Genomic DNA, 27,694 nt, shown 5'->3' with positions numbered 1-27,694 from the left:
AGACTGAGATTTCCAGGAATCTCCTGCACACCCTTTTATTGTCTCCTGACTGAAGCTTTTTTAAATTTGCCGCGTCTCTCTTCTTTCAAGAATTTTTTTCACCCATAGAAAGCAATGAAAAAGTTTTTGAAAAGCTGCAAATGTTGCAACGTTGTTTTTCGCTGCGTTTTTGGTGGATAAAACTAACTTTATTAAACATGTACTGTAGACAAAATGAATACTATACAAAAAAAAAAAAGCAAAAGCTCTAAGGGTCTGTGTCCACAATCAGTAAACTCTGGATGCTGCGTACATCCGCAGCGTCCAACCCGCAGCGGCCAGACGTTACAGCATAGTGGATGGAATGAACACATGTGGAATCACATGCATAAGATGGCAGCATTTTAGATGGAGCACATGTCCGCTGCGTCCAAAGTGCTGCCATTTCCGGATTGTCTGCACATACCCTAAAAAATGGGCGTTTTGAAAGCAGTGTTTTTACTGCCAAGAGAGCCGGCTTTGGCAGCAAAAAAAAAAAAAATGCACCAAAACTGCTGATTCAAATGCACACCTGTACTAGTACTATATATATGTATGGTTTACCCTTATTATTTCACATGGGAATTCATTTATTTCTTTATCTTAAATCCCCTGATTCAGCAGACAATATCCCTGTCTTGTGTCATCCAGACAGTAGTGACAGGAGGTCGCCCTGTCACATTACAAGCAGTGATTAGTGACTGTGGTCAGAGCTGAAGCTGATCGCTGCTGTATGTGGCTGTGAATCCTGATCCTGCAGCGATCAGCACAGAGCTCTGGGACCACAGTGAGGAAATCACTGCACTCTAACGTGTTATTGCTGCTCTTACCAGGTTCTATGGCTTCACTTAGGCATATCCATTCTCAGGACAGTGCTAGGAGCAGCCATGATCAGGACTCAGGAGGAGACATACAGACAGAGCTTCAGGCATCTTCCCGGCTGTCACAGTGCTGTAATCGGCCCCTCCCCCTCACTATCAACTTGTAACCTGACTGCAGGGAGAAAAAGACAGGGGGGCTCAAGGGGCTTTGCGAGAGACACTCCAAGACTTCAGAGCAATGCACAGCATTATTCACTGCTGTACACCCTCTGGGCACTTGATAAATGGGCTGCAGAGACAGAGGGCCCCCTTTGTAGGTGGGGGCCCCTGGCATCTGCCTGGTCTGCCTGTCCCAAACGCCAGCCCTGGATACTAGCTCCCTTCCCCTATTCTTAGTGTTGATGATGCCGCTGGATCTATGATAAACAAGATGTTTGAGCATTTTATCGGGCTTCCTCTCCTTTGGGGCCCATGTGCAGCTGGACCTTCTGCAATGGCGGTATGTCCACCCCTGCTTCCATCCCATCCAGAGCATTTCACCTTTGTGCACTCAGGATACTTAGCTGAGACAAGGAAAGAAAATATTAACTGTATTGAGCAACTGAAGTTTTTCATATAAAGGGAAAAAAATGAAATATTCCTGATGACAATGGGGCTTACTGAATAGTTTTAGCATCTCTGTTTTTTGATAACACATACTAAGCTTTTGGTCAGGTTGGCAATATCACGAGAGTAACTTTTAAGTCTTCAACTGCTCTACAGGATAACTGTACAAATATTGAACAGCAATACTGAAACAGATGGTTTAGTACTCACATGGTGTGCCTCAGAAAGTCTAGTTGTCATCTTGAATGAAAGGGAGCTTTAAGACAAAATATCATCTAAGTAATTAAAGGTCTTGCCTAGCTTTAAAAACCCATTTCCTTATACAGTGGGGGAAATAAGTATTTGATCCCTTGCTGATTTTGAAGTTTGACCACTGACAAAGACCTGAACAGTCTATAATTTTAAGGGTAGGCTAATTTTAACATTGAGAGATAGAATATCAAGAATAAAATCCAGAAAATGACATTGTATAAATTATATAAATTTATTTGCATTTTGCAGTGAGAAATAAGTATTTGATCCCCTACCAACCATTAAGAGTTCTGGCTTCTACAGACCAGTTAGATGCTCCTAATCAACTCGTTACCTGCAATAAAGACAGTTGTCTTACATAGTCACCTTTATAAAAGACTCCTGACACAGATTGTCAGACCCTAGCCTCTACAACATGGGCAAGACCAAAGACAATATGACAGACCTGCACAAAACTGGAACAGGCTACAAAATCAAAAGTAAGATGCTGGGTAAGAAGCAGACAACTGTTTGTGCAACAGTAATAAAATGCAAGAAATACAAAATGACTGTCTATCGACATCGATCTATGGCACGACGCAAAATTTCATCTCGTGGAGTATCCTTGTTCATGAGGAAGGTAAAAGATCAGCCTAAATCTACACGGGGGAACTTGATAATGATTTCAAGGCAGCTGGGACCACAGTCACCAAGAAAACCATTGGTAACACATTACGCCATAAAGGTTTAAAATCCTGCAGTGCCGGGAGCTCATCCATGTGAGACACAGGAAGAGGGAGCTCCTGTGAGGATTCCACTAATCCAACTAACATCTCGACTAATTCAAGTCATCCTGACGTACATCCATCGGATAACTATATCTGACATGGTCTGGAGCATTTAGAGTCCAAAACCAGGAGTTTTGACCCACCCAGTGCCGAGATATCATCTGAGGCCTACATCTTATGTGAGGCCTTGAAGCCTGACTGCTAAATTTATACAGCATCCAAGAAGCCTGCTCCCTTCAGCCAAAACGCTCCAATACCCTGGGGACTTAGGCCTAAGTCACCCACGCCTCAGCACAAGACAACGGAGGACCCCCGACCCATCATCCGGTAGAAGAGACAGCTCGGCACGCGGAGGCATTCTCCAGCTCCAGGAGGCAGGCCTGCAATCAATAACGGCCACGGTTTGCCCCCTTTCCACACCGCAGGGTCCCAGCGCCGCGAGCAAGAAGGATCCTTCAAACACGACCCATCACCACTAACAGCTGGACCCTGGGAGCCTGTGAGTAGCATCCCCGACACACGCCGCACATTCCCTCCCCTCCCCAAGCACTCACCCGGAGCAGAGCGCCGCCCGTGATAACAGCCGCTGTACAGTTTGAACGACAGCCGTGGCCGCTGCGGTCGCGGCGGGGAGCGGGTTAGGGGCACAGCGGATCACGTTGGGGCTACTGGCAGTGTCGCCGGCAGAGGCCCCGCAGCCGGAGAAGCGGCGTACCAAACACAGACAGGCAGGTGCTGCTGGCGTTGTCTGCGCCGTCGCCCCGGCGGCCTCGGTCGCTCTCATATTAATAAATACAGTTGCGGCTCGCCTCTTCTCTTCCCCTTGCATCAAGCACTGCAATAGAAGTGCCTGGGAATACATAGTAACCTGCAAGTAAGCGGCCAGCTACAGCCTTGGTGCCCTGTGTCAGCCATCCCTCACTGTTACATAAACAGAGCAGTGAGGGGAGAGGGGCTGAGCTCCCATAATTATTCTAATAGACTTTGCGTGTCTGTATTTGCACAGAAGAGGAATCAGGGGCTGTGCACCTTCCCTTCGCTTCTCCTGTGGACTATATAATTCGCAGTAACAGCCCTAATAAGTCACTGGTGTGTGACAAGGTCAAAAGGAGTAATCAAGTAAGCAGGAAGTTATTCTGAAAAGAGCCCCCTGCTCATCTGTAATTTGGGAATGTAACTTTCTGAGCATGTGACCTCTCAGAATACAATGTCGCCTGTATAAAGCGAGGGCCCCCGTTCCCACTGTTCCAACCCGGCTAGAACAAAGATCCCACGGCTACCAGCACCTCCACACTCGCGTGACTCATTGCTTCACTCATTGACCATCGGATGGGGAAGGCCAAGTCCAGTAAACGAGGACAACCAAAACGAGTCACTGACTTTTTTTTATCAAACCATTCAACCTCGGAATCATCTAAAATGGCTCCATCATCGCCCCGTTCGTCTCGCTCGTCCCGCAGAGGTTCCTGTGCGTCCTTGGATACTAAAAGCGCAGACAGGGATGACACCCCGCTAACTCACAGCAGCATGAAGAAGCTGCTCTCCTCCCTCAGAGTCTCCCTGCAGGAAGATATGAGGGTTATGGTGGCTGATCTGAGGGGAGAGGTAGCTGAACTAGGAGGTCGCACAGATAAAATAGAGAACAAGCTGGTAGACCTAATTAAATCACATAACGACTTATTAGATGCGCATGAGTCTCTACAAGCTACATTAGAGAAAGTGCAGACCAAAACTCTGGATTTGGAAGACAGATCGCGACGAAACAATATCCGCATCAGGGGGATAGATGAAGCGATCCAACCTAAAGACCTTCGATCCTTCCTTCAAGATTTTATTAAAGCCGCTATGCCAGAAGTTGAGAGAAAGGATATGATCATAGACCGCATTCATCGTGTCCCTAAACCTCCTTCCATTAATTCGAACCTCCCACGAGACGTACTCACCCGAATTCATTTCTACGAACTCAAAGATGACTTTTTATTTCGCCTTCGGGGGAATCCCTCTCTGCCACAAAATTTTGCTCACCTGAAGGTCTATGCAGACCTCTCTCCGGGAACCCTAGCTTTGAGAAGGGAATTTCAACCCTTCACTTCTACTCTCCGTGATCAGCAAATCCAATACGTTTGGGGATTTCCCACCAAGCTAATTGTTCGCAAAGACAACACCTCTCATGTCTGTCTCATCCCAGCACAAGCGGAGAAGCTCCTCATCCAGTGGGGTCTGCATCTGCCAAAAAATGCACAGACACATCTGTCTCATCCTTCAGCCGTCCAAGGTCGCCATATCGATCCGGAATGGTCGACAGCCTGAAGATCTACATGGACTCTATGTGGGTTCGGTTTCTCGCATTCTTTTCTACCCTTTTCTTCCACGATTCTTCTCTCTATACTAATTCTACCTTTCACCTTCTTTTGCTGTACCCTTCTTCTACTATTCTATGCTTTTCTGACTGTCTCCTATCTTTGAGCCGGCGGAAATTTCGCCTGTGAGTGATCATTATTCGCTCTTTTCCGGTGTGACGTACTCACCTGAAGTTTTATTTGTCAAGAGAAATATTTGTTTTGGTTTATCTTTTGAATAATTAGTTCTCCCCTTTCCTCCCTCCTCAGACCCTACTTCTTACCCCACCTTTCCCCGAATACATTGCTACCTAATTAGTCAACTCTCTAATTAAGGTCTTTACATTTGGTGTTTATATTAATCTCTTGGTATCTCTTTTGAGTCATCATGAGCGTCTCTATTTTCTCTATTAATGTTAATGGGCTTAACTCACCTTGTAAACGCGCCTTGACGTGGCGCCAACTTATCAAATCTAATAGTGATGTAGTATGCATACAGGAGACGCATCTTTTACTAAAAGACAATTACAGAATGCACTCTGGGAATTACCCACATCAGTTCTTTGCTAATGGCCCCTCAAAAAAGGCCGGAGTAGGCATCTTCATTAAAAATACTGTGGCCTTTCTGCTGGGTGACATCCTCCGGGACCCGGAGGGGCGCTACATCATTCTAAATTGTTCAATCAACAACAGACCCTACACATTGGCCTCGGTGTATGTTCCCAACAGGGGTCAATCCAGATTCGTTCGGAAATTTCTGAATATTCTGCATTCGGTGGCCAGGGGCTCTAAATTAATCTGTGGTGATTTTAACGCCCCCATGCAGAAGCATCTGGATTGTTCAAACACCTCCATTTCCAGGGGCGAATTGGCCTCCCTAATCTCTGAAAATAATTACCATGACATTTGGAGATATTTACATTGTGGAGAAAGGGACTATACCTACTTTTCACCACGATTTCACACTTACAGCAGAATAGATTATATCTTAGTAGATAATTCCCTACTACCTCGTTGCATGGGTGCCACAATTGGGAACATATCTTGGTCTGATCATGCTCCGACCACTCTACAACTGGCAGATGCTGAAGCCATCAGACCCCCCGCAAAATGGAGGCTTAACGAATACCTGCTCACCAACCCCAATTATGCAGCCACTGTGACAGAACAACTTTCTGAATTTTTTCAAATTAACGACACTGGGGATGTCTCTGATGATACTCTATGGTTTTCACACAAGGCGGTCATTAGGGGGACATTTATCAAACTTGCTTCCCTGGCTAAAAAATTATATACAGCAGCTTTGCAATCGGCCACTCTGGAAATTCAAACTCTTGAAGCCTTACATAAGAGCACCCCGACCCCTTCCCTGTTAACCAAACTAACTAAGGCCAGATGTCAACTCCGCTCACTGCTACTTCAAAAAACTGAACACGCGTTGAAAAAACTGGGGGCGAAGTTTTACGGCATGGGTGATAGAGCCGGGGCACTATTGGCGCGGAGAGTCAAAAAGAAAGAGGGTCAGGCCAAGATCTCTCATCTCATTAAACCTGACAATTCCCTTATCCGTAACCCAATAGACATTGCGGATGAATTCAAACAATACTATGAGTCTCTTTACAATTTATGCGACAACCCTGAGGAACCCCAGCCTTCTCCCCACTCCATTAGGGCTTTCCTTGACAAAATATCTCTCCCCTCTCTTTCTGCATCACAACTAACCTTTCTAAATAGTCCCCTCACTCAGGAAGAAATCACACGAGCCATACTCTCCTCTAAAAAACACTCCACCCCGGGTCCAGATGGACTCCCATTTCAATATTATACCCAATTCCATACAATCCTCACCCCGTACCTTTACAGACTTTTTTCATTCTGGCAGTCCAGGGGCGAGGTTAAACAAGAAGGATTAGAAGCCATCATTGCCACCCTGCCCAAACCCGGGAAATCACCAACCTCCCCAAACAATTTTCGCCCCATCGCATTACTAAATTGTGACATAAAATTATATGCCAAAGTGTGGGCGACCAGACTAATGGAGGTACTCCCCTCCATAGTTGGGGCTGATCAAGTGGGCTTTGTACCTGGAAGGCAAGCCAGGGATGGCACGAGACGAATAATAAATTTACTCAACATTCTAGAACGGGGAAAAATCCCCAGTGCGCTGTTGTCCCTGGACGCTGAAAAAGCGTTTGACAGGGTGCACTGGGGATATATAGACGGAACCCTCTCCAAATTCGGATTCACTGGTCCAATTAAAAATGCCATCATGGCTTTATACTCATCCCCGTCAGCTGCAGTACGAGCATCTGGCTTTGTATCTCAAAAATTCAACATAACCAATGGTGTGCGCCAGGGCTGCCCCCTATCTCCTATAATTTTTGCCATTGCAATGGAGCCTTTGGCTACTTTGGTAAAAAATAATCCATGCATCCACGGAGTTCAAGTTGGCCCTTTGGAGCATAAAATTGGGCTGTATGCAGATGACATTATCTTCTCATGCACACAAATAGACTCTTCAATTCCAGAAATTATAAGTTTATTATCAGATTTCTCTGCTGTCTCCTATTATAAATTGAACCTCTCCAAATCTACAATTTTCCCCCTATATATTCCCAAAATCTCCCAAGAACATCTGAAAAAATTGTATCCTTTTACGTGGTCCCTAGATGGCTTCACATATTTAGGGATTTTCATCACTCAGCTCCACCGAATAGTTAAGATGAACTGCGACCTAATTCTTCAGGACATTCGCAGAGAACTAGATAAACTCTCTCTGGGCATATTATCATGGATCGCTAGGATACAACTGGTTAAAATGCTAATACTCCCCAAACTAGTCTATCTCTTTCGCTGCCTTCCCCTTCAGTTCCCTAGTGCTATTCTTTCACAACTACAACATCTTTTAGGCAAATTCATTTGGGGTTCCAAGCCTCACCGAATCTCCTCCAAAATAATGGTTCTTCCTTACACGAAGGGAGGGCTGGGAGTTCCCGATGTGCGAGCATATCACCAAGCTGCCATACTGGAAGCAGCCAAATTGTGGTGGGCAGACGACACTTCTCATCTCTGGATGCAAATAGAATCTTTTTTCTCCCCATCCAGATCCACCAAACTACTCCTCGAAATTAATCTTTTACAAAAATACACCTCTCCCCGCATACTGAACACAATGTCGTCCCTTTTAAAACTTTGGTCAGCCTTGGGACCAAAACACTTTCCGTCCCTGCACAGAAATGTATCCCTGCCGGCTCTAGAACATTTGGTTCCAAACCTATCTTTGGGGAAGTGGCGAATTGCAGGTATACATACCCTAAACAACCTTTTTGACATCTCTGGATTAAAACAATTCATGTCTATTTCCACATCCTTTTCCCTGCCCCACTCATGCTTTTATCAATATCTCCAAATCCGCCACCTCCTTTCCAAATGCAAACTCCCAGCCTGGTCTCTCTCGCCACTTGAGAACCCGCCCCAACGGTATTTTAAACCTGATCACCCGGATCGCCACGGTGTTTCAATATTATACAAGTCCCTCATTACCCCTACAGACAATGCAAAACTCCCATATATGAAAATTTGGGAATGTCGACTTTCATTCTCCTCATCCCTGGAGGAATGGCAGGAGGCAGCTACTCACTCCTCTAAATTCTCAGCATGCATCAATCACCTGGAACAATCAAAAAAATTACAATTAAACTGGTATCTGTCCCCTTTACGTTTATCCAAATTCTCGCAACAGTCCTCTCCTTTGTGCTGGAAGGGATGTCAGCAGACGGGCTCAATTGAGCACATCTGGTGGTTCTGTCCCAAACTAAAAAGGTTTTGGGCCACTACAGAGTCCATCCTTAAATCTGTACTTCAAATTCCACTTGAACTCTCGGGGCCCATGGCTCTTCTGGGCATAAATTTGGGGTCAATTCCGATCTCTCTGAGACCTATTGCGTGCAATGTTCTAATTGCTGCTCGGCTCTGCATAGCTAAGCACTGGAAATCATCCTCTGTTCCCTTCGAACAGGAACTACTGGCCAGAATAAATCTTCACTTTCAGCATGAACTGACCTTAGCACATACATTCGCCAAGAGAAATGTAATTTTGAACTGGTGGGACCCATGGGTATCCTCGGGGTTCAATTCGGTTGCACTAAATTAACTACTCACACAACCTGTATTCTGTCTTGTGGGCCCCTGCATCGCGAAAGTTGTCCAGTGTAAGGTCAAACCAAGCTTGTCTCTACCCTACCTCCCCTAATTTCCCCTCCTTCCTACCTTCCTGTCCCCCTCCCTTCTTTAAATCTGTTTAGGATCTTGATTGTTTTCATTGTTGTTGAAAATATCTGACTAGAGTTATCTTTGTAACTTCTCTAAATCAAGATTTCAATGTTTGATGTTACCTGTTGCTTTTTCAACTTTTATATTTGTTTCCTTGTACCTGGCAAAAAATCCTTAATAAAGAAATATTGGTTTAAAAAAAAAAAAATCCTGCAGTGCCCGCAAGGTCCCCCTTCACCACATCAATGGGAGAATGGATGAAGCCATGTACCATAAAATCCTGAGTGACAACCTCCTTCCCTCTGCCAGGACATTAAAAATGGGTTGTGGCTGGGTCTTCCAGTAAGACAATGACCCAAAATATACAGACAAGTCAACAAAGGAGTGGCTCAAAAAGAAGCACATTAAAGTCATGGAGTGGTCTAGCCAGTCTCCAGACCTTAATCCCATAGAAAACTTATGGATGGAGGGAGATGAAGCTCTGAGTTGCCAAATGACAGCCTCAAAATCTTAATGATTTAGAGATGATCTGCAAAGAGGAATGGACCAAAATTCCTCCTGACATGTGCGCAAACCTCATCATCAACAAAACAAAATCGTCTGACTGCTGTGCTTGCCAACAAGGGTTTTTGCCACCATGTATTAAGTCTTGTTTGCCAGAGGGATCAAATACTTATTTCTCACTGCAAAATGCAAATAAATTTATATAATTTAAACAATGTGATTTTCTGTATTTTATTTTTGACATTCTATCTCTCAATGTTAAAATTAACCTACCCTTAAAATTATAGACTGTTCATGTCTTTGTCAGTAGGAAAACTTACAAAATCAGCAAGGAGTCAAATACTTATTTCCCCCACTGTACTTATTAGTAAATACTGATGGGGTACTGATTCCTGAATATTTTTCCCCTAGCCAGAATGGGAAATGGTTATGAAGAGTGTCTCTTGCTCTGAGTGACCCATCCTGTCCTGCATTACACAGTCAACACATTAAATTTTGTGGATCTGTCACTAGGTAGAATTAAAGTGGATCTTTCACCAGGTTTCACAAGACAAATTGTATATATTATTAAATAGACCCCCCTATACTTGATGAGGCTGGTGAACTTACTTTGAAAATCTATGTAATAATGGCTATATAATCTTCATAGTAATAAGAAAATTTTATGGAATTGGACTCTTAAAACTTTCATTTCAAGATCAGACTTGAAAACTTTTCCAAACACTATTAATCAATCAATTGGACATGTTTTTCCAAAAAAAGTACACCAGCCTTATTAGGTCTAAGAGATCTATTGAATAATGTGTAAAGTTTATATAGTGAAATCGGGTGAAAGATCCACTTTAAGACTCTCTCCACACCATTGTATGGTATGGTATATACACCAGTAAATGATGCTCATATAGATGCTGAACGTATTTGTAGGCTTCTACAGACTATGTTTTTAGAATATTTTTAGAGATATGTGTTGATATACAATTTCTATGCACTATGTTGTAATGTGTAGTCAACTTATGTGTTCAAAAGGATTCTAATAAGAAACTGTGCATCGGGTGATTTTCACTATTGTACGGCACAGTGGTCCAGATGTTGGAGCTATAGGTTGGCCTTATACTTCGGTAGCTTTTTCTTGGCTAATACACCTTACATACATCACTAATGTGGTGTGAAAAGATTCTAGAAAGTTTGCACTATACATCATTCTAAAAAAGCCTTATTTGAATTAAATATGGCTTCAGTATTGACCGACTCTCTTCATAAAGATCAGAAAACTCTCATTTCAAAAATCTCAATTTTCGCAATATAGTGTTCAAATAAAGAAAAAATGTAGAAACATAGAAATCAAACAGGAAAACACTGTGGGAAAGACAAAGAGTAATAACTCCAAGATACCCATACCAATTATATTTAGTCGCAGAGATCTAGAATCAAATTGAAGATATGTTATTTGACAACTTTTGGCTTCTTCTGCATAAAGGCTCAGCGCTAACTTCCTTGGTTCAACTTTCACGAGTTTGATCTGTGATTTATGTACTTGAATCTTTATGGAATGTCTCTCCGATAGCCTCTCTCTTTCAATAGATAGGACATAGCTTCCATCTCTTACTCTTCCTTGTTCCTCTTGTGCTGAATCTTTCAAATATCTTGATTCTGAAGAAGACGGACTTGAGTAACTTGAATATTTTGAAACCCACTGCAAAAACTGTAACAAAGCCTAAAATTGATCTGATACCATTTCTACTGGCAAAGTGGCTCTGGGACCTTCTTAAGCACTAAGCGCGGATGTGACCACTCTCTTTGGACTCGTTTTAGATAGGACCCAACTTGCCGTACTTCCTGGAAGTGGAACAGATATCACATAGGTCTTTGCAGTCGAAGGAGACAGTCTATTATATGGCAGATATAACTTCTTACGATCACATCTCTGAACGTCTCGTGTAGAAATATTTACCGGAATATACAGTAAGTCAACCAGACAGTATGCAAAGTGGTCTGTAGAATGGATATCACTGGAGAGCAAGGGTAAATTACGGTATGCAACAATATTTATGCCTTTATGCCATTAGTTTAGTGGTCTTGGGCCTATGTTATGGACAATTCTGAGACATTACACCTACAAAAACTCACATGCAAATAAATGTTTTCTAATGACACAAGAGACGTGTGTACATACATAAAACACATGCACTACTTTTACATTGCATAAACAATGGAAACATACATTATACATACAAAAAGAATACTTGAAGCAAAGGGAGACACAAAGCGCAAAATAGGGTCTTATCCCACAAATTACACAGCGATTTTAACAAAAAAGCTGCTCACCTGGCATTCAGTAGTCCAAACACATATAGTAGGTATAGGCTGCCGCAGAACCACAGGTCGAACATCAATCAGATAACACAGTATACTGCAGGGTAGGATGTGGATTATTTTCTGCGCTGCCCAAATGATGAAATTCCAGGAGTAGGTAGAAGTTAACAGTGGTTTATTCGACACATTTCAAGATTAAAACAACTCCTTCTTCAGGAAATACCATGTGGTTTTTCCTGAAGAAGGGGTTGTATTAACCTTGAAACGCATCGAATAAACCACTGTTAACTTCTACCTATTCCTGGAATTTCACCATTTGGGTAGTGCGGACAATAACCCACATCCTACCCTGCAGTATACAGCATACAAAAAGAAAACATACGTTATACATACACAAAGAAAACATGCATTATACATACACAAAGGAAACTAACATACATACACAAAGTAAAAAAAGCATTATACATACACAAAAAACATGCATTACACATACACAAAGAAAACCTACATTATGCATACACAAACGAAACATGCACAATACATATACAAACAAAATATACACAATACGTATAGAAACAAAATATACACAATACGTATAGAAACAAAATATACACAATACGTATACAAAAAAATATACACAATACGTATACAAAAAATATACACAATACGTATACAAACAAAATATACACAATATATACAAACAAAATATACACAATACGTATACAAACAAAATATACACAATACATACACAAATAAAATATACACAATACATATACAAACAAAACATACAAAGTACATACACAAAGAAAATATACATTATATATACAAAAAGAAAACCTACACAATACATACACAAACATATGCAAAACAAAAAGCATGCAGGAGCAGGAATATCAACACCAGTGTATTCAGATTAAACAAATTTATTCAATTGAAGACTGAGTACAATAAAATACTGTAAAAAAAAAAAAAAAAAGAGAGAAAATTATGTTGTTTCAAATATGTTTAAAATAATATATATCTTACTTTAATCAGTACCTCCAAAATAAAAGAACACATCTCACTGATCAGAAATGAGATGAGAATCCAAGACTGTAATAATGGATATTTTATAAGCTACATTCAAGGACAGAGTACAGCCGGACAGGGACAAAAAGCAGATGGCGTACACCACCTCCCAGGGCACCATAAAGTTGGGAGTTACTATAATGAATTAATATGGTAAAAACAAAAATATATATAAAAAAACTGGACCAATTGGAGACTGTCATTACTAAAATTATGGTTCTTAAAACATGGAGATTCAAAAATATCTCATTTGAAAAAAATGTTCAAAGGTAGTAAAAACATTATACACAATTACAAATTTGGTATCATTGTAACAATTCAACCTTGCCAAATGGTTTTAATATGTCTTATATTTGGTTTTATAAAATTTAGGTTGTCTTTTTTTAGTCTTTTATAAAAAATAACAAAAAAAAATAACGAGGAACTGCCGTTTTTCTTTACCAACTTCCCTCAAACAAAAAATAAAATGTTATTAATACATTATATATACCCAAAATTAGAGCCAAGAAAAGCACAAGCTTTCATATGAGAAAAAAAAAGTTATGGTTTTTGAAAAGTGGCTGTTGAAAAATTTGCAAAAACTGGACGTGTCATAAAAGATTAAATAGGCTGTGGCACCATCAAAGAACAATAAAGAAGTAATAACTGGCAGTCTCATCATGAAAAAAACAATAAAGAAACAGCAAATTTAAAATATGATAATCTTGGAATCCTATATTGGTCCAGAGTAGAACATAAATCCTTAGAAAACTAGAAAATAAAGCAATGTATACTCATCTTCTGCAGTGGCACAGCTCTAGTGATGTTGGTGCTAGTGCTCTTGGTGGGTGACGTGACAATGTTGTTTCACATGAAGCCTTAGCCAATCAGCAGTTGCTCTGACAAAATAGTAAAGGCTGATGCCAATTAGTAGCCGCTGATTGGCTGCAGTGCTCCAATAACATAACATCACATGTATGTTGGAGAACCCTGACACCAACATCACTGGAATGGCTTTTAGTCAAGGGAATCAAGCATTTAAGAAGTGGTTGTTCAAGTTATGGATAAACCCTTTTTGATTCAATGTGAAGTAGGCATCGAAACTTACTGAATTGTGTCACTAACTCTTACTTTTCTCACCTTAAAGGAGACTAATGTCTAAGGGTGCATTTACACCGATCAATTATCGGAGATGAGGATTCCTAGGAATATGCATTATAGACAGGCTCCCAATCACTTGATGAACAAGAAAAATGCTCCTTCATTGGACAAAATGATTTTTAAGCTTGCTTAAGAATCATCATTCTTGGCAGCACATCGTCCTGTGTAAACAGGAAATGTGCTGTGGAGATCAATGACAGCCTGTGTACACCGATCGAATTCATTATCAATCTTTATGTGCACATGGAAAATACAGTCAGCTTGTCTAAACAAGCTATTAAACTATCACTAGTCAGTTTCTGTATGGTCAAATCAGAAGTTTCTTCATGACCATCATTGGACAGTGTGAACGCACCCTAATATGAGGAATCAGAAAGGTCCCTGAAGATGGTTTTATGGCACGACCCTTGCCAGGGTGAAGCAATGACATTTGTGCATGGACAACGAGTATAAGAATAAGTCTAGATTAGCACAGAACAGAGGAGCGCAGCACTGAGGTTCAGAGGTTTATAAGCAGGCACAGCATTAAGGACACAAACAGCAGGCACAGCATTAAGGACACGAACAGCAGGTACAGCACTGGAGGGAACAACAGCAGTCATAGTAGCTGAAATGTAACAGCAGGCTCAGGTTTTTGGGGTGCAACAAGAAGCACAGAATTTGGAAGCAGCACAGAATTAAAAGGGCAATAAGCACATGTGGCGCCCCTGAGGCTCGGTCGCCACAGAGGCACTGTACCTTCCTCTCTCTTTAAAGGTGTGGTACCCCACCATCCAGGTAAGGTGGGAACTCCTTTCCACGCTCCAACACTCGCACCCCACACAACAGGTTAGTTCTGCACAACCACATTGCGGCTCAGTGCTTAGAGAGTAGCAGAGCACCTTTGGTGGTTCCCTGCTTGGAACACTGGATGTGCTGGGAGGTGGGTGGAGTTGAGATATATAAAATAGTGGAAAAGTGTAGGATTACAGGTCAGTCTGACAGAAGGTCAGTCGGGAAGGAAGCCACTCGGGAGGAGTGGGGATCCCTGGAAGGAGGGATGGAGGAAGGAGTGCTGCAGCTGCCTCAGTGATTTGAGCCAGCTGGCATGGGAAAGGAAGAGAAGGAGAAAGACATAGAACTGCAACCTAAGCTTCCATAAGAGAGAGAAAGACCAGTACGGAACGAAGGAGTAAGGAGAACAGAGAGGACGTGGGTTGGAAGAGGAACCCTGCCTATAGTTTCTCAGCGCAAGGCCGGGGCCCAGTCCCCGAGGTTGTATGGACACTTATGGTTCTGCAGCAGACACCGGTGGAGTAGTTGGCTGTAAATGAACTACTCCCATCTAAGACTTGGGGCACAACAGCAACTGATTAGACAGCCGGGGCTCAGGAGAAGGGAGTCCCCGTAGCAGGCTACAGCTGTCTGCCATACGAGTAGAGTTCTTGAGAACATCTGACAGGAGGAACTCCAGGGTACCACGGTACTGGCGATCTTCACACTTTAAGGCGCAATAGAGGAGTCATTCAGGAAAGGTACATGTTGGCGGAGTGTTGGAGAGGAGCTTTCCATCTAGCCTGGAGGTTGACTGAGTCTCTGACCCGGAGGACACGGCCCGGAGGCAGGCACCCTTGTGTACCGCAGACTGTGAGTAAAGCTTTGGAACTGCAAGCCTCGGTGCCATCCATTCATTCTTGCGCCAACCCGCTCAGCACCGCTACATCTGGGTACCATCCTTTACACTGCCTGCGCCTTTCCAGAACCATTACAACTACACTGCCCTGGGACATCAGCCCTGCCTGTGGAGGGCTATACCATCATTGCTGCACCCTACCATCAGTCCCAGCGGATCTGCATGCAGCGTCGGCTTAACACCTCCCTTGCCGAGCACCACAGGTGGCGTCACAAACTATTACATTACAACTTCCACTGATTTTTGGGCGCCCAGGGCCACGGACCGGGTCACCGCTGCTGTGACACATCCCCCTGACACCGGCCCGGTACCGAGTATCACACGGCCCTGGGAGGGCGACCCAACTTAGTGTCACGAACAGGATGATGAGACCCGATGCTATCGGGTTCTGTGTGCCTGAGATTTGTTGGACTTTGAACTTTTGAAAATGTGCAGAAGACCTAATTTAATGGACTGTGACATGAATATTAAAAATGGCCACTGGCGCGGAGAAGAAGGGAGTGAAGAGGTAGGAGGTCCTAGATAAAGACCGCGACGAGTCTTGGGCCTCCCCTGCCTGAATTACTACGTGACGTGGCCCACCCCCCCGAGAGGTTCGTATACTGGCTTGGTATGGAGGCGCTGGAAGAAGATGCTGCCCCAAGAAGGAGGGGCAGAAGAAGTCAGTGGCACGAAAAGGGCCGAGGCAGGAAGAAGAACGCCTGAACGCCATTTTGGAGAGAGAGGGAAGGAGGCCTGTAGAGCGTGCGGAGGTTAAGATGGATCTCCCGGGCGCCATGGCTGAAGGCTCCAACCCCATCGCTAAGATGAACCGCCAGCAGCTGGAAGACGAAATTGCCCAGCTGACGCGCCGCCTGCAACTGAGGCAGGAAGCATTATGGACATTGAATCTGCAGCATGCCCAGGAGGGGCCTACACCCGCAGTGCCCACGACACCGGTACTAGTCGCTGCTGCACCGGACCTCTTCCCGGCAGACCCTGTGGAGCCTGGAGCCGCTGCCATGCCACCGGCAGCGTACTCTGTTCCCTCTCTGCCGCTAATACCGGAGGAGTTGTACACAGCCCAGGGAGCTGAAGCGGAGGAAGAGAAGCCCCTGCCAGGACCTGACGCAGCTGCGCAGGTCCCGCCAGCGACCCCCGGAGCCGGAGCTGCCATTGGCTCCACCACCATCCCCGGTGTCTCACCGGGCGGCACCCGTTGCCACCATGCCTGCATCAGAGTGGAGGCCACACCGCCAGGAAGCACCAGGTATATACCCCGACCCTCCTAATGGGTTGACCTCCGAATTCACGTTGTCCGAGGTGGGTTTGCGACAACTCGAAATGGGGCAGTTGGAAGAGTCCGCTGGGGGCGCTAGTCAGTAAGAGATGGGGCGGTGGAAGAGGTCCCTACTGAGGAGGGTACGTCTGGAACAGGCGCGCATGATTCGGCATCTTCGGGGAACAGATGAGTCTCAGTCGCTTTGGGATAGTGACCTCGAGATCCCTTGGCTACCGAACCCTCGTATAGTTGCCTATCAGCGCTGACAAGCTGCGGAACCCCTCGGTGCTAGGCCTCGTACCAGAGTAGCGGAACCACCTATTGAGGAGGAGCAGTGGATGGGCATTGAGATGTATCATGGGTTCCCTTTACCACAGCTTCAGTGCCCTATAGTAAGAAACCAGAATCAAGATGAAGATACCACATCTGGTAGCAGTTCTCAATCGGCTTCCAGAACCCCAGGAGGGCACCAGCATTAAAAATAAGTTGTAACTCTCGTGACTCAGGAGGGTTTGCTTAGCACCGTTGTGCCTTTTTGGTTGCTCATCATGGTTTAGTTTTTGGCTTTCCCAGTGTTGCCCTATGTTGTTGGCAGCCTTTATATTGAACTAGCGATCATGAACTTGGAGTGATCCAAAAACTTTTACTTGTAAAACCTCTTTAGGTCCCCTCTCTTGGTTTTACATATTGACACTTTGCAAAGATGATGTCAAGATTTTACATATTGACACTTTGCGAAGATGTTATCAAGATTTTACATAAGGACACTTTTCAAAGATGATGTCTACCTCAAAGGACACTGTAAGAGATCCCGGCTGGGAGCAGTGTCCAGCACTTACAAGAACAATTGTTGAAAGTTTTAATGCAAAGTATTTTTGATAATGATGTATCTTATGAGAATATTAGCAACTAGGAAATGGCTTTTATATAGAGTGAGAAATGTTTTGATATGAGAGATTTAAATAAAGAGTTGAAAATGTGAATGGTAAACCAGGTATCACAGGTGTCACTTGAAAGAGAATAGAAAAGGTACACTAGAAAGAGAAAGGAAATGTGTACTAGAGAAGGAAAGCTGAATAACACTGGAGTGATAGTGAGTCACAGATAACAGCACTTAGAATTGCGTAAAGTATGAAAAATTGCACTTTTTGACTTGAAATTTAGATAGTTAATTAAGAATTTTTTGTAATGTTCAAGAAACAATGCCTCCTATATTAGGAAGTTTAGTATAAGAAATGTTTATGCAGCATTTTAAAATTTTGTATGTTCCTGTACTTTCAACATTGTTTATCTTGCAGCCCGCGGACGTGCTGTGTTTAACGGGGGGGGGTATGTTGCGCCCCTGAGGCTCGGTCGCTACAGAGGTACTGCACCTTCCTCTCTCTTTAAAGGTGTGGTACCCCACCATCCAGGTAAGGTGGGAACTCCTTTCCATGCTCCAACACTCGCACCCCACACAACAGGGTAGTTCTGCACAACCACATTGCAGCTCAGTGCTTAGAGAGTAGCAGAGCTCCTTTGGTGGTTCCCTGCTTGGAACACTGGATGTGCTGGGAGGTGGGTGGAGTTGAGATATATAAAAGAGTGGGAAAGTGTAGGATTACAGGTCAGCCTGACAGAAGGTCAGTCGGGAAGGAAGCCACTTGGGAGGAGTGGGGATCCCTGGAAGGAGGGATGGAGGAAGGAGTGCTGCAGTTGCCTCAGTGATCTGAGCCAGCTGGCACGGGAAAGGAAAAGAAGGAGAAAGATGTAGAACTGCAACCTAAGCTTTCATAAGAGAGAGAAAGACCAGTACGGAACGAAGGAGTAAGGAGAACAGAGAGGACGTGGGCTGGAAGAGGAACCCTGCCTATAGTTTCTCAGCGCAAGGCCGGGGCCCAGTCCCCGAGGTTGTATGGACACTTATGGTTCTGCAGCAGACACCGGTGGAGTAGTTGGCTGTAAATGCACTACTCCCATCTAAGACTTGGGGCACAACAGCAACTGATTAGAGAGCCGGGGCTCAGGAGAAGGGGGTCCCCGAAGCAGGCTTCAGCTGTCTGCCATACGAGTAGAGTTCTTGGGAACATCTGACAGGAGGAACACGGTACTGGAGATCTTCACACTTTAAGGTGCAATAGAGGAGTCGTTCAGGAAAGGTACATGTTGGCGGAGTGTTGGAGAGGAGCTTTCCATCTGGCCTGGAGGTTGGCTGAGTCTCTGACCCGGAGGACACGGCCCGGAGGCAGGCACCCTTGTGTACCGCAGACTGTGAGTAAAGCTTTGGAACTGCAAGCCTCGGTGCCCTCCATTCATTCTTGCGCCAACCTGCTCAGCACTGCTACATCTGGGTACCATCCTCTACACTGCCTGTGCCTTTCCACAACCATTGCAACTACACTGCCCTGGGACATCAGCCCTGCCTGTGGAGGGCTATACCATCATTGCTGCACCCTACCATCAGTCCCAGCGGAGCTGCATGCAGCGTCGGCTTAACACCTCCCTTGCCGAGCACCACAGGTGGCGTCACAAACTATTACATTACAACTTCCACTGATTTTTGGGCGCCCAGGGCCACGGACCGGGTCACCGCTGCTGTGACACATCCCCCTGACACCGGCCCGGTACCGAGTATCCCACGGCCCTGGGAGGGCGACCCACACAATATTGGGAGCGCTACAGCAGACACAATATTAAGGAGGGACAGACGAACACCTGGAAAGCACATTAGTGGGTGCATTGGGCATTGTAATTGGGCAGTATCAGCTAGTACACAATTGAGGCAGCAACATGTGTAGGTCTCACTACATCAAAGATGCTGTAGTGAGACCGTAAGGTGCCTTAAGTCTCTTTAAAGTCTATCAACATCTCTGTTATAAAGTTCTGACATTTTATGAATACCTATATAGCCTGGAAGGAGACGTTAATAAAAAAATAGTAAAATATTAAATACTTTAGTAACTTTATACTCTGATAATCTATGGTGAAATTACTTCATGTTGTTGGTTTGTCCTTTTGTTATTCAATTTTAGCTACTTATGTGATAACCCAAAGAGAATTTTTCAAACCTTAATGTTATACTATTCCAAGCTTTACAGTAACGAAAAAATAAACTTGGTGTAAAAAGAATAAAATCAGTCCATAAGTTGCGTGCAATGTACAGTATATGCACAAAATTGCAGAAGAAAAATACTGCATACACATATGCATATACAGTGCATGTCACTTCCACTTCTATTTAACGTGCGATACATTTGTGCTGCCTCACCTTTTTGTTCCTCTTTAGATGCATCTTCTGAAGGTTCCTCTGGAATTGGGGACTGAGGAGAAACAGGAACTTCGGCTGGTGGCGCCTCAGCAGGACGGGTCTCAGCAGGTGGAGCCTTAGCTGGTGGTGATGGTACAACTTCTTTGTCTTCTACAGCTGGAACAGGTTTTGGTTCTTTTTCTGTTTTTGGAATTGGCTTCAATTGTGGTTTTGCTGGGCCAGCTCCCTTTTTGACACCTAAATATAAGGGGAAAAAAATCCACATTGTAAACACCCAATAATGTTTCTTTTATACAGCATTTTTTTTAGAATACTACTTATTTTTTCAATAACATTTTCATTTAAAAAAAAAACAGTTGTTCCATGAGTTACTGTGTCCACTTAAAAAATGGCAAAGATACTGTGTGTCCTAGAGACCATTCTAGCTACTGCCCTTTGTAAAACCCTTGTATCCTTTCTAGCACATATGACTGCTGATCTTAAAAACACAAACTGGTGTCCCCGTAGAAATGCACCCATATTAATAGCAACCATACTTCCACCATAAGAATTAAACTCACAGTGCCTCTTTCCAGAGAAAATCATTTTTCACACTTTATAATACCAACCAGTGTCCCGTTACAGAAAAATGATGGGCAATTGATGTTATGACAGTATTAGTACACAGGTACTGTATGCATCCACTACTATACAGGTAGCAGGGACTAATTTAATGGTCGACTGAAACATTAACTGTGCCTTATTAACTGTGCCTTTAAAGTAATAAAGGGAAACTTCCCCCCTTTTTTGGGAGTCTCATAGACTTTCGTAGGAGAGTAGACTTGTGTGTATATACTGTAGACTTGCAGCTGGGCAGGTACTGGACAGAGTGTATGTGTCACCAAGGTGCCTAGCCTCAGTGATGTGAAACCCAGATAGAAGGCTCCAGCATGATAAGTTCTGAGTGGGTTGTTAATGGGCCCAGATTTTGGGTCCGGGTTTTAGGAATGACTGGTAGAGTTGGGTGGAACTGGTCATTCCCAGCCTCCAATTCAGGAGGTACAGCTGGGAAAAAAAGGGCAGCCAAGCTGCTCTACAATTGGCAGGGAGTAGAGGTGAAAACACCTCTGGAACTTAGCTCTGTGTGTGCAAGGTGTAAAAGATCTATTGTATGCAGCTCACGCCCTGCTAGAGGCTAAATATCATACTTTAACCTTGAACAGCTATGTATTTCTGTATCATCTTTATGCTGGAGAATGGCATTTTGTTTCATTTTTCCTAAAAGTTTGATGAATTGCATGAAAACCTCCTTCTTTCCCGCAAAAAAATTTTGTACCTGTGTGAATGCTACTAGCTGCCTGAAAGTGAGAAAATCCCTACAATACGTATTTCAGATAAAGACACATATATGCTCTCACCAGCTAGACTCCCAGGCTTAAAGGAGTTCTTTGATAAAAACAAGTTATCTATCCACAGTATAGGTGCTAACTTGTGATCAGTGGGGGGCAAATTTATCCCCATTTTAGAATAGTAGAGTGGCGGATTGGATTCCCAACAGCCGTTCCATTCATTATGTATGGGGCTGTGGAAATAAGCCAAGTGCAGCGCTTGCAAGCCCAATAGGGAATGATTGGAGCTTCAAGTACCATTGTTATGGAAACACAGAAAAGTAATTTTTGTTTTAACTAATATCTGGAATGGACAAGGCAACGGTTAGGTGGATTCATAAGTGGCTTAGTGATCGGACCCAACGAGTGGTCGTAAATGGCTGCACATCCAATTTGAAGAATGTCTCAAGTGGGGTACCACAAGGCTCTGTCCTGGGCCCTGTATTGTTCAACATCTTTATCAACGATTTAGATGAAGGAATTGAGGGTAAACTGAATAAATTTGCTGATGACACAAAGCTAGGAGGGATAGCTAATACTAGAGAAGAGAGAGAGGATTCAAAATGATATAAATAAACTGGAGCAGTGGGCAGCAACTAACAGAATGGTTTTTAACAGGGAAAAATGCAAAGTACTACATCTGTGCAATAAAAATGATAAAAGCATGTACAGAATGGGAGGAATAGGGCTAAGCAACAGCAAATGTGAAAAAGACTTGGGTATACTAATAGATTACAGACTGAATATGAGTCAGCAGTGTGATTCAGCAGGAAAAAAGGCAAATGCATTTCTAGGATGTATTAACAGAAGCATACAGTCTAGATCACGTGAAGTCATTATTGTCCTCTACTCCTCTTTGGTCAGACTTCATCTGGAATACTGTGTCCAGTTTTGGGTGCCACATTTTAAAAAGGATATCAACAAACTGGGGCAAGTTCAGAAAAGAGCTACCAGAATGGTGACCGGTCTGCAAACCCTGTCTTATGAGGAAAGGTTGCAGGATTTGGGAATGTTTAGCTTGCAGAAGAGAAGACTGAGAGGAGACTTAATAGCTGTCTACAAATATCTCAAGGGCTGCCACATTGTAGAAGGATCATCTTTATTCTCATTTGCACAAGGAAAGACTAGAAGCGATGGGATGAAACTGTATGGGAGGAGACACAGATTAGATATTAGAAAAAACTTTTTGACAGTTAGAGTGATCAATGAGTGGAACAGGCTGCCACGAGAGGTGGTGAGTTCTCCTTCAACAGAAGTCTTCAAACAGAGGCTGGACAGACATCTGACTGGGATGATTTAGCGAATCCTGCTTTCAGCAAGGGGTTGGACCAGATGGCCCAGGAGGTCCCTTCCAACTCTACCATTCTAGGATTCTATGATCTCCAAGAACTGTTTCATTTCAGCTGAACTGTTAACCAGAATCATTAAAAATAACACAGAATCAATATATACTGCGCTGCTTTCTCGTTTTATGAGACCGTTGCAGTATAGGAATCCCATGCATTATATAATAAATCAGTATGTATATCTATCAACGTGATTCCCTACTTTGAACTTTTTAATGGCTTTTATTAGCTGGTGGACCTTTGAGAACATGCTCTCACTTAGCTCAACAGATCCATCTGATCGCTGGCAACGAAGGAGAGAAATTTTTAATAGATGTCGTGAAGTAATAGATCAGCAGATTGAAGATTGCAGCGAGCTGAAAAAAAAAACAGCCAGACAGAGGCTCAAATTAACACACTTCAACATTAATTTTAGACGGGATGCGTAATCTCATGAGCTCGCTTCCGCCTGTCACTTCTACCAAGCCTTCTTTCATTACCGATTTTTGCCTATTGGGAAAACGTAGTATCCTAAAAAATCTGTCTTTGACAAGTGCATTAATCACAGCTCGTTGTGTTCTAATAGTCAGTCACATACTAAAGCCGGACATATTTGAAAAATTTCACACAGCTGTTTGAATGACTGGATCCTCATGGGTGGTCCTTGAAGGTTGTCATTTTGGAATAAAATGCTATAAGCTAAAATGAAAAACAGCTGCTTGATATTTTCTGTGATTTATGCCTTGATCTGGGCTTCTATTGATGGGATGCAGATTTCTTATCTGTACAAGTTTCCAACTGGTGGGCCATATATATGGATACACCTAAATAAAATGGGAATGGTTGGTGATATCAATTTGTTATTTGCGGCACATTAGTATATTGGAGGGGGGAAACATTTCAAGATGGGTGGTGACCATGGTGGCCATTTTGACGTCAGACATTTTGGATCCAACGTTATTTTTTCCAATGGGAAGAGGGTCATATGACACATCAAACTTACTGAGAATTTCACAAGAAAAACAAGGGTGTGCTTGGTTTTAACGTAACTTTATTCTTTCAAGAGTTATTTACAAGTTTCTCTTTGTTCTCAGCCATTGACATGTCCCAGAGGTTAACACGTGAGGAGATAGAAATTGTGTTGATGTCTGGTGAACGCAGTACCCCGGTCATTGCAGCAGATTTCAATGCAAGACACCCTACGCAAGAAAACTGTCACCATTCCCATTTTCTTTAGGTGTATCCATATAAATGGCCCACCCAAAAAAGTCATCACTGAACATAAAGTTCTGTGTAAACTGAGGGTCCTGTTCCAATTTTTATTTTCCCATTCTGCAAATTCAGAGCGCCGATCTGGGTCATCCTCGTCGAGATGCTGCAGCAGCTGGATTTTGTAACGGTGCCATTTGTGAGTAGCTAACATCCGCTGAAGGGATGTTCCTCTGATGTCAGATCGGCGCACTGAATTTGCAGACTGGGCAAAACAAAAATTGGAACAGGACCCTCAGTTTACACAGAACATTATGTTCATTGATGAGGCAAACATTTTTGGGTGGGTCATTTATATGGATACATCTAAATAAAATGGGAATGGTAACGGTTTTCTTGCGTAGGGTGTCTTGCATTGAAATCTGCTGCAATGACCCGGGTACTGCATTCACCAGACATCAACACAATTTCTATCCGCGCCTCACCTTTTAACCTCTGCAACATGTCAATGGCTGTAAACAAAGAGAAACTTGTAAATAACTCATGACAGAATAAAGATGTTAAAACCAAGCACACCATTGTTTTTCTTGTGAAATTCTCAATAAGTTTGATGTGTCACATGACCCTCTTCCCATTGGAAAAAATAAAGTTGGATACAAAATGGCTGACTTCAAAATGGCCACCATGGTCATCACCCATCTTGAAAAGTTTTCCCCCTCCCATATACCAATGTACCACAAACAGGAAGTTGATATCACCAACCATTCCAATTTTATTTACGTGTATCCATATACATGACCCACCCTGTACATCACCAAATAGGGGCCAAAAATGTTTGAATGACTGGATCCTCATGGGTGGTCCTTAAAGGTTGTCATTTTAGAATAAAATGCTATAATCTAAAATGACAAACAGCCACTAGATATTTGAGGTGATCTATGTCCTGATCTGGGCATCTATTGATGGGATGTAGATTTTTTTATCTGAACAACTTTAAAGTTACATCACCCAACAGGGGCCAAAAAAAGTCTGAATGACTGGATCCTCATGGGTAGTCCTTGAAGAATCGTCGTTTTGAAATAAATGCTATAAGCTAAAATGACTAACAGATTGTTGATATCTGCTGTGATTTGTGTTCTGATCTTTGCTTCTATTGATGGATACTGATCTTTTTTCTAAACAGTTTTCCAACTACAGCACCCAACAGGGACCAGAAAAATTCAATAGCAATTCATAAAAAAATTCAGTAACAATAGTCAGCAGAGAATGGACTAATTCCTCCCATTAACTTTCAAAAATGTCTATGTTATGGGTACTGATATGGTTTAATGAGGGTCCAGGTCACTTTACCCTTATTTTTTGCTTCTGTTTGTCATTTTTCGGGGATTTTCCAAGAGTCATAACTAGTGTTGAGCATTCCGATACTGCAAATATTGGGTATCGGCCGATATTCGCTGTATCGGAATTCTGATACCGAGTACCGATATTTTTTCAATATCGGATACCGGAATCGGAAGCTCCCATAATGCAATGAGCCACTGTTGTGGCTGTGATTGGCTGCTGAAATGTTGTCATCATGATGCGCAGTCTGTGCCGACTGCGGAGGGTCTGTACGGGCCTGCTGGGGGCCTGTGCCGGCTGCCAGGGGTCTGTACGGGCCTGCCGGGGGCCTGTGCCGGCTGTCGGGGGTCTGTTCGTGCCTGCCGGGGGCCTGTGCCGGCTGTCGGGGGTCTGTACGGGCCTGCCGGGGGCCTGTGCCGGCTGTCGGGGGTCTGTACGTGCCTGCCGGGGGCCTGTGCCGGCTGTCGGGGGTCTGTACGTGCCTGTCGGGGGTCTGTACGGGCCTGCCGGGGGCCTGGGCTGGCTGCCGGGGGTCTGTACGGGTCTGCCGGGGGCCTGTGCCTGCTGTCGGGGATCTGTACGGGCATGTGCCGGCGGCCTGTGCCAGCTGTCGGGGGTCTGTACGGGCCTGCCGGGGGTCTTGTGTGTGTGCAGGCATCGTCCGATGGGACTACAAGTCCCATCGGGCTATGCCTGCTACAATGACAGTGATTGACACATTAGCCAATGATGGGACAGTAGTAGTCCCATCATCCGGCTAATGTGTTGAATGTAAAAAAAAAAAAAAAAAAAACACATACTACATACAGTGGGGAAAAAAAGTATTTAGTCAGTCAGCAATAGTGCAAGTTCCACCACTTAAAAAGATGAGAGGCATCTGTAATTTACATCATAGGTAGACCTCAACTATGGGAGACAAACTGAGAAAAAAAAATCCAGAAAATCACATTGTCTGTTTTTTTTTCATTTTATTTGCATATTATGGTGGAAAATAAGTATTTGGTCAGAAACAAGCAATCAAGATTTCTGGCTCTCACAGACCTGTAACTTCTTCTTTAAGAGTCTCCTCTTTCCTCCACTCATTACCTGTAGTAATGGCACCTGTTTAAACTTGTTATCAGTATAAAAAGACACCTGTGCACACCCTCAAACAGTCTGACTCCAAACTCCACTATGGTGAAGACCAAAGAGCTGTCAAAGGACACCAGAAACAAAATTGTAGCCCTGCACCAGGCTGGGAAGACTGAATCTGCAATAGCCAACCAGCTTGGAGTGAAGAAATCAACTGTGGGAGCAATAATTAGAAAATGGAAGACATACAAGACCACTGATAATCTCCCTCGATCTGGTGCTCCACGCAAAATCCCACCCCGTGGGGTCAGAATGATCACAAGAACGGTGAGCAAAAATCCCAGAACCATGCGGGGGGACCTAGTGAATGAACTGCAGAGAGCTGGGACCAATGTAACAAGGCCTACCATAAGTAACACACTACGCCACCATGGACTCAGATCCTGCAGTGCCAGACGTGTCCCACTGCTTAAGCCTGTACATGTCCGGGCCCGTCTGAAGTTTGCTAGAGAGCATTTGGATGATCCAGAGGAGTTTTGGGAGAATGTCCTATGGTCTGATGAAACCAAACTGGAACTGTTTGGTAGAAACACAACTTGTCGTGTTTGGAGGAAAAAGAATACTGAGTTGCATCCATCAAACACCATACCTACTGTAAAGCATGGTGGTGGAAACATCATGCTTTGGGGCTGTTTCTCTGCAAAGGGGCCAGGACGACTGATCCGGGTACATGAAAGAATGAATGGGGCCATGTATCGTGAGATTTTGAGTGCAAACCTCCTTCCATCAGCAAGGGCATTGAATATGAAACGTGGCTGGGTCTTTCAACATGACAATGATCCAAAGCACACCGCCAGGGCAACGAAGGAGTGGCTTCGTAAGAATCATTTCAAGGTCCTGGAGTGGCCTAGCCAGTCTCCAGATCTCAACCCTATAGAAAACCTTTGGAGGGAGTTGAAAGTCCGTGTTGCCAAGCGAAAAGCCAAAAACATCACTGCTCTAGAGGAGATCTGCATGGAGGAATGGGCCAACATACCAACAACAGTGTGTGGCAACCTTGTGAAGACTTACAGAAAACGTTTGACCTCTGTCATTGTCAAC

General features: G+C 43.7%; 1 protein-coding gene across 2 annotated transcripts in view; it reads right to left on the bottom strand.

Moving 5' to 3' along the window:
• The window catches only part of LOC141085558 (myosin-binding protein C, fast-type-like), a 184,662-nt gene that overhangs the window by 130,421 nt on the left and 26,547 nt on the right, over positions 1-27,694 (bottom strand). For both annotated transcript variants that reach the window (XM_073571011.1, XM_073571012.1), the window contains exon 2: positions 20,281-20,517. In XM_073571011.1, the coding sequence (XP_073427112.1) occupies positions 20,281-20,517 (237 nt within the window). The remainder of the gene's footprint in view (positions 1-20,280; positions 20,518-27,694) is intronic.

The sequence above is a fragment of the Dendrobates tinctorius genome, unplaced genomic scaffold (genome assembly GCF_039654945.1).
Source record: "Dendrobates tinctorius isolate UK_male_01 unplaced genomic scaffold, ASM3965494v1 ptg000028l, whole genome shotgun sequence".
NCBI lineage: Eukaryota > Metazoa > Chordata > Amphibia > Anura > Dendrobatidae > Dendrobates > Dendrobates tinctorius.
This window is presented reverse-complemented; position numbering and strand designations above follow the sequence as displayed.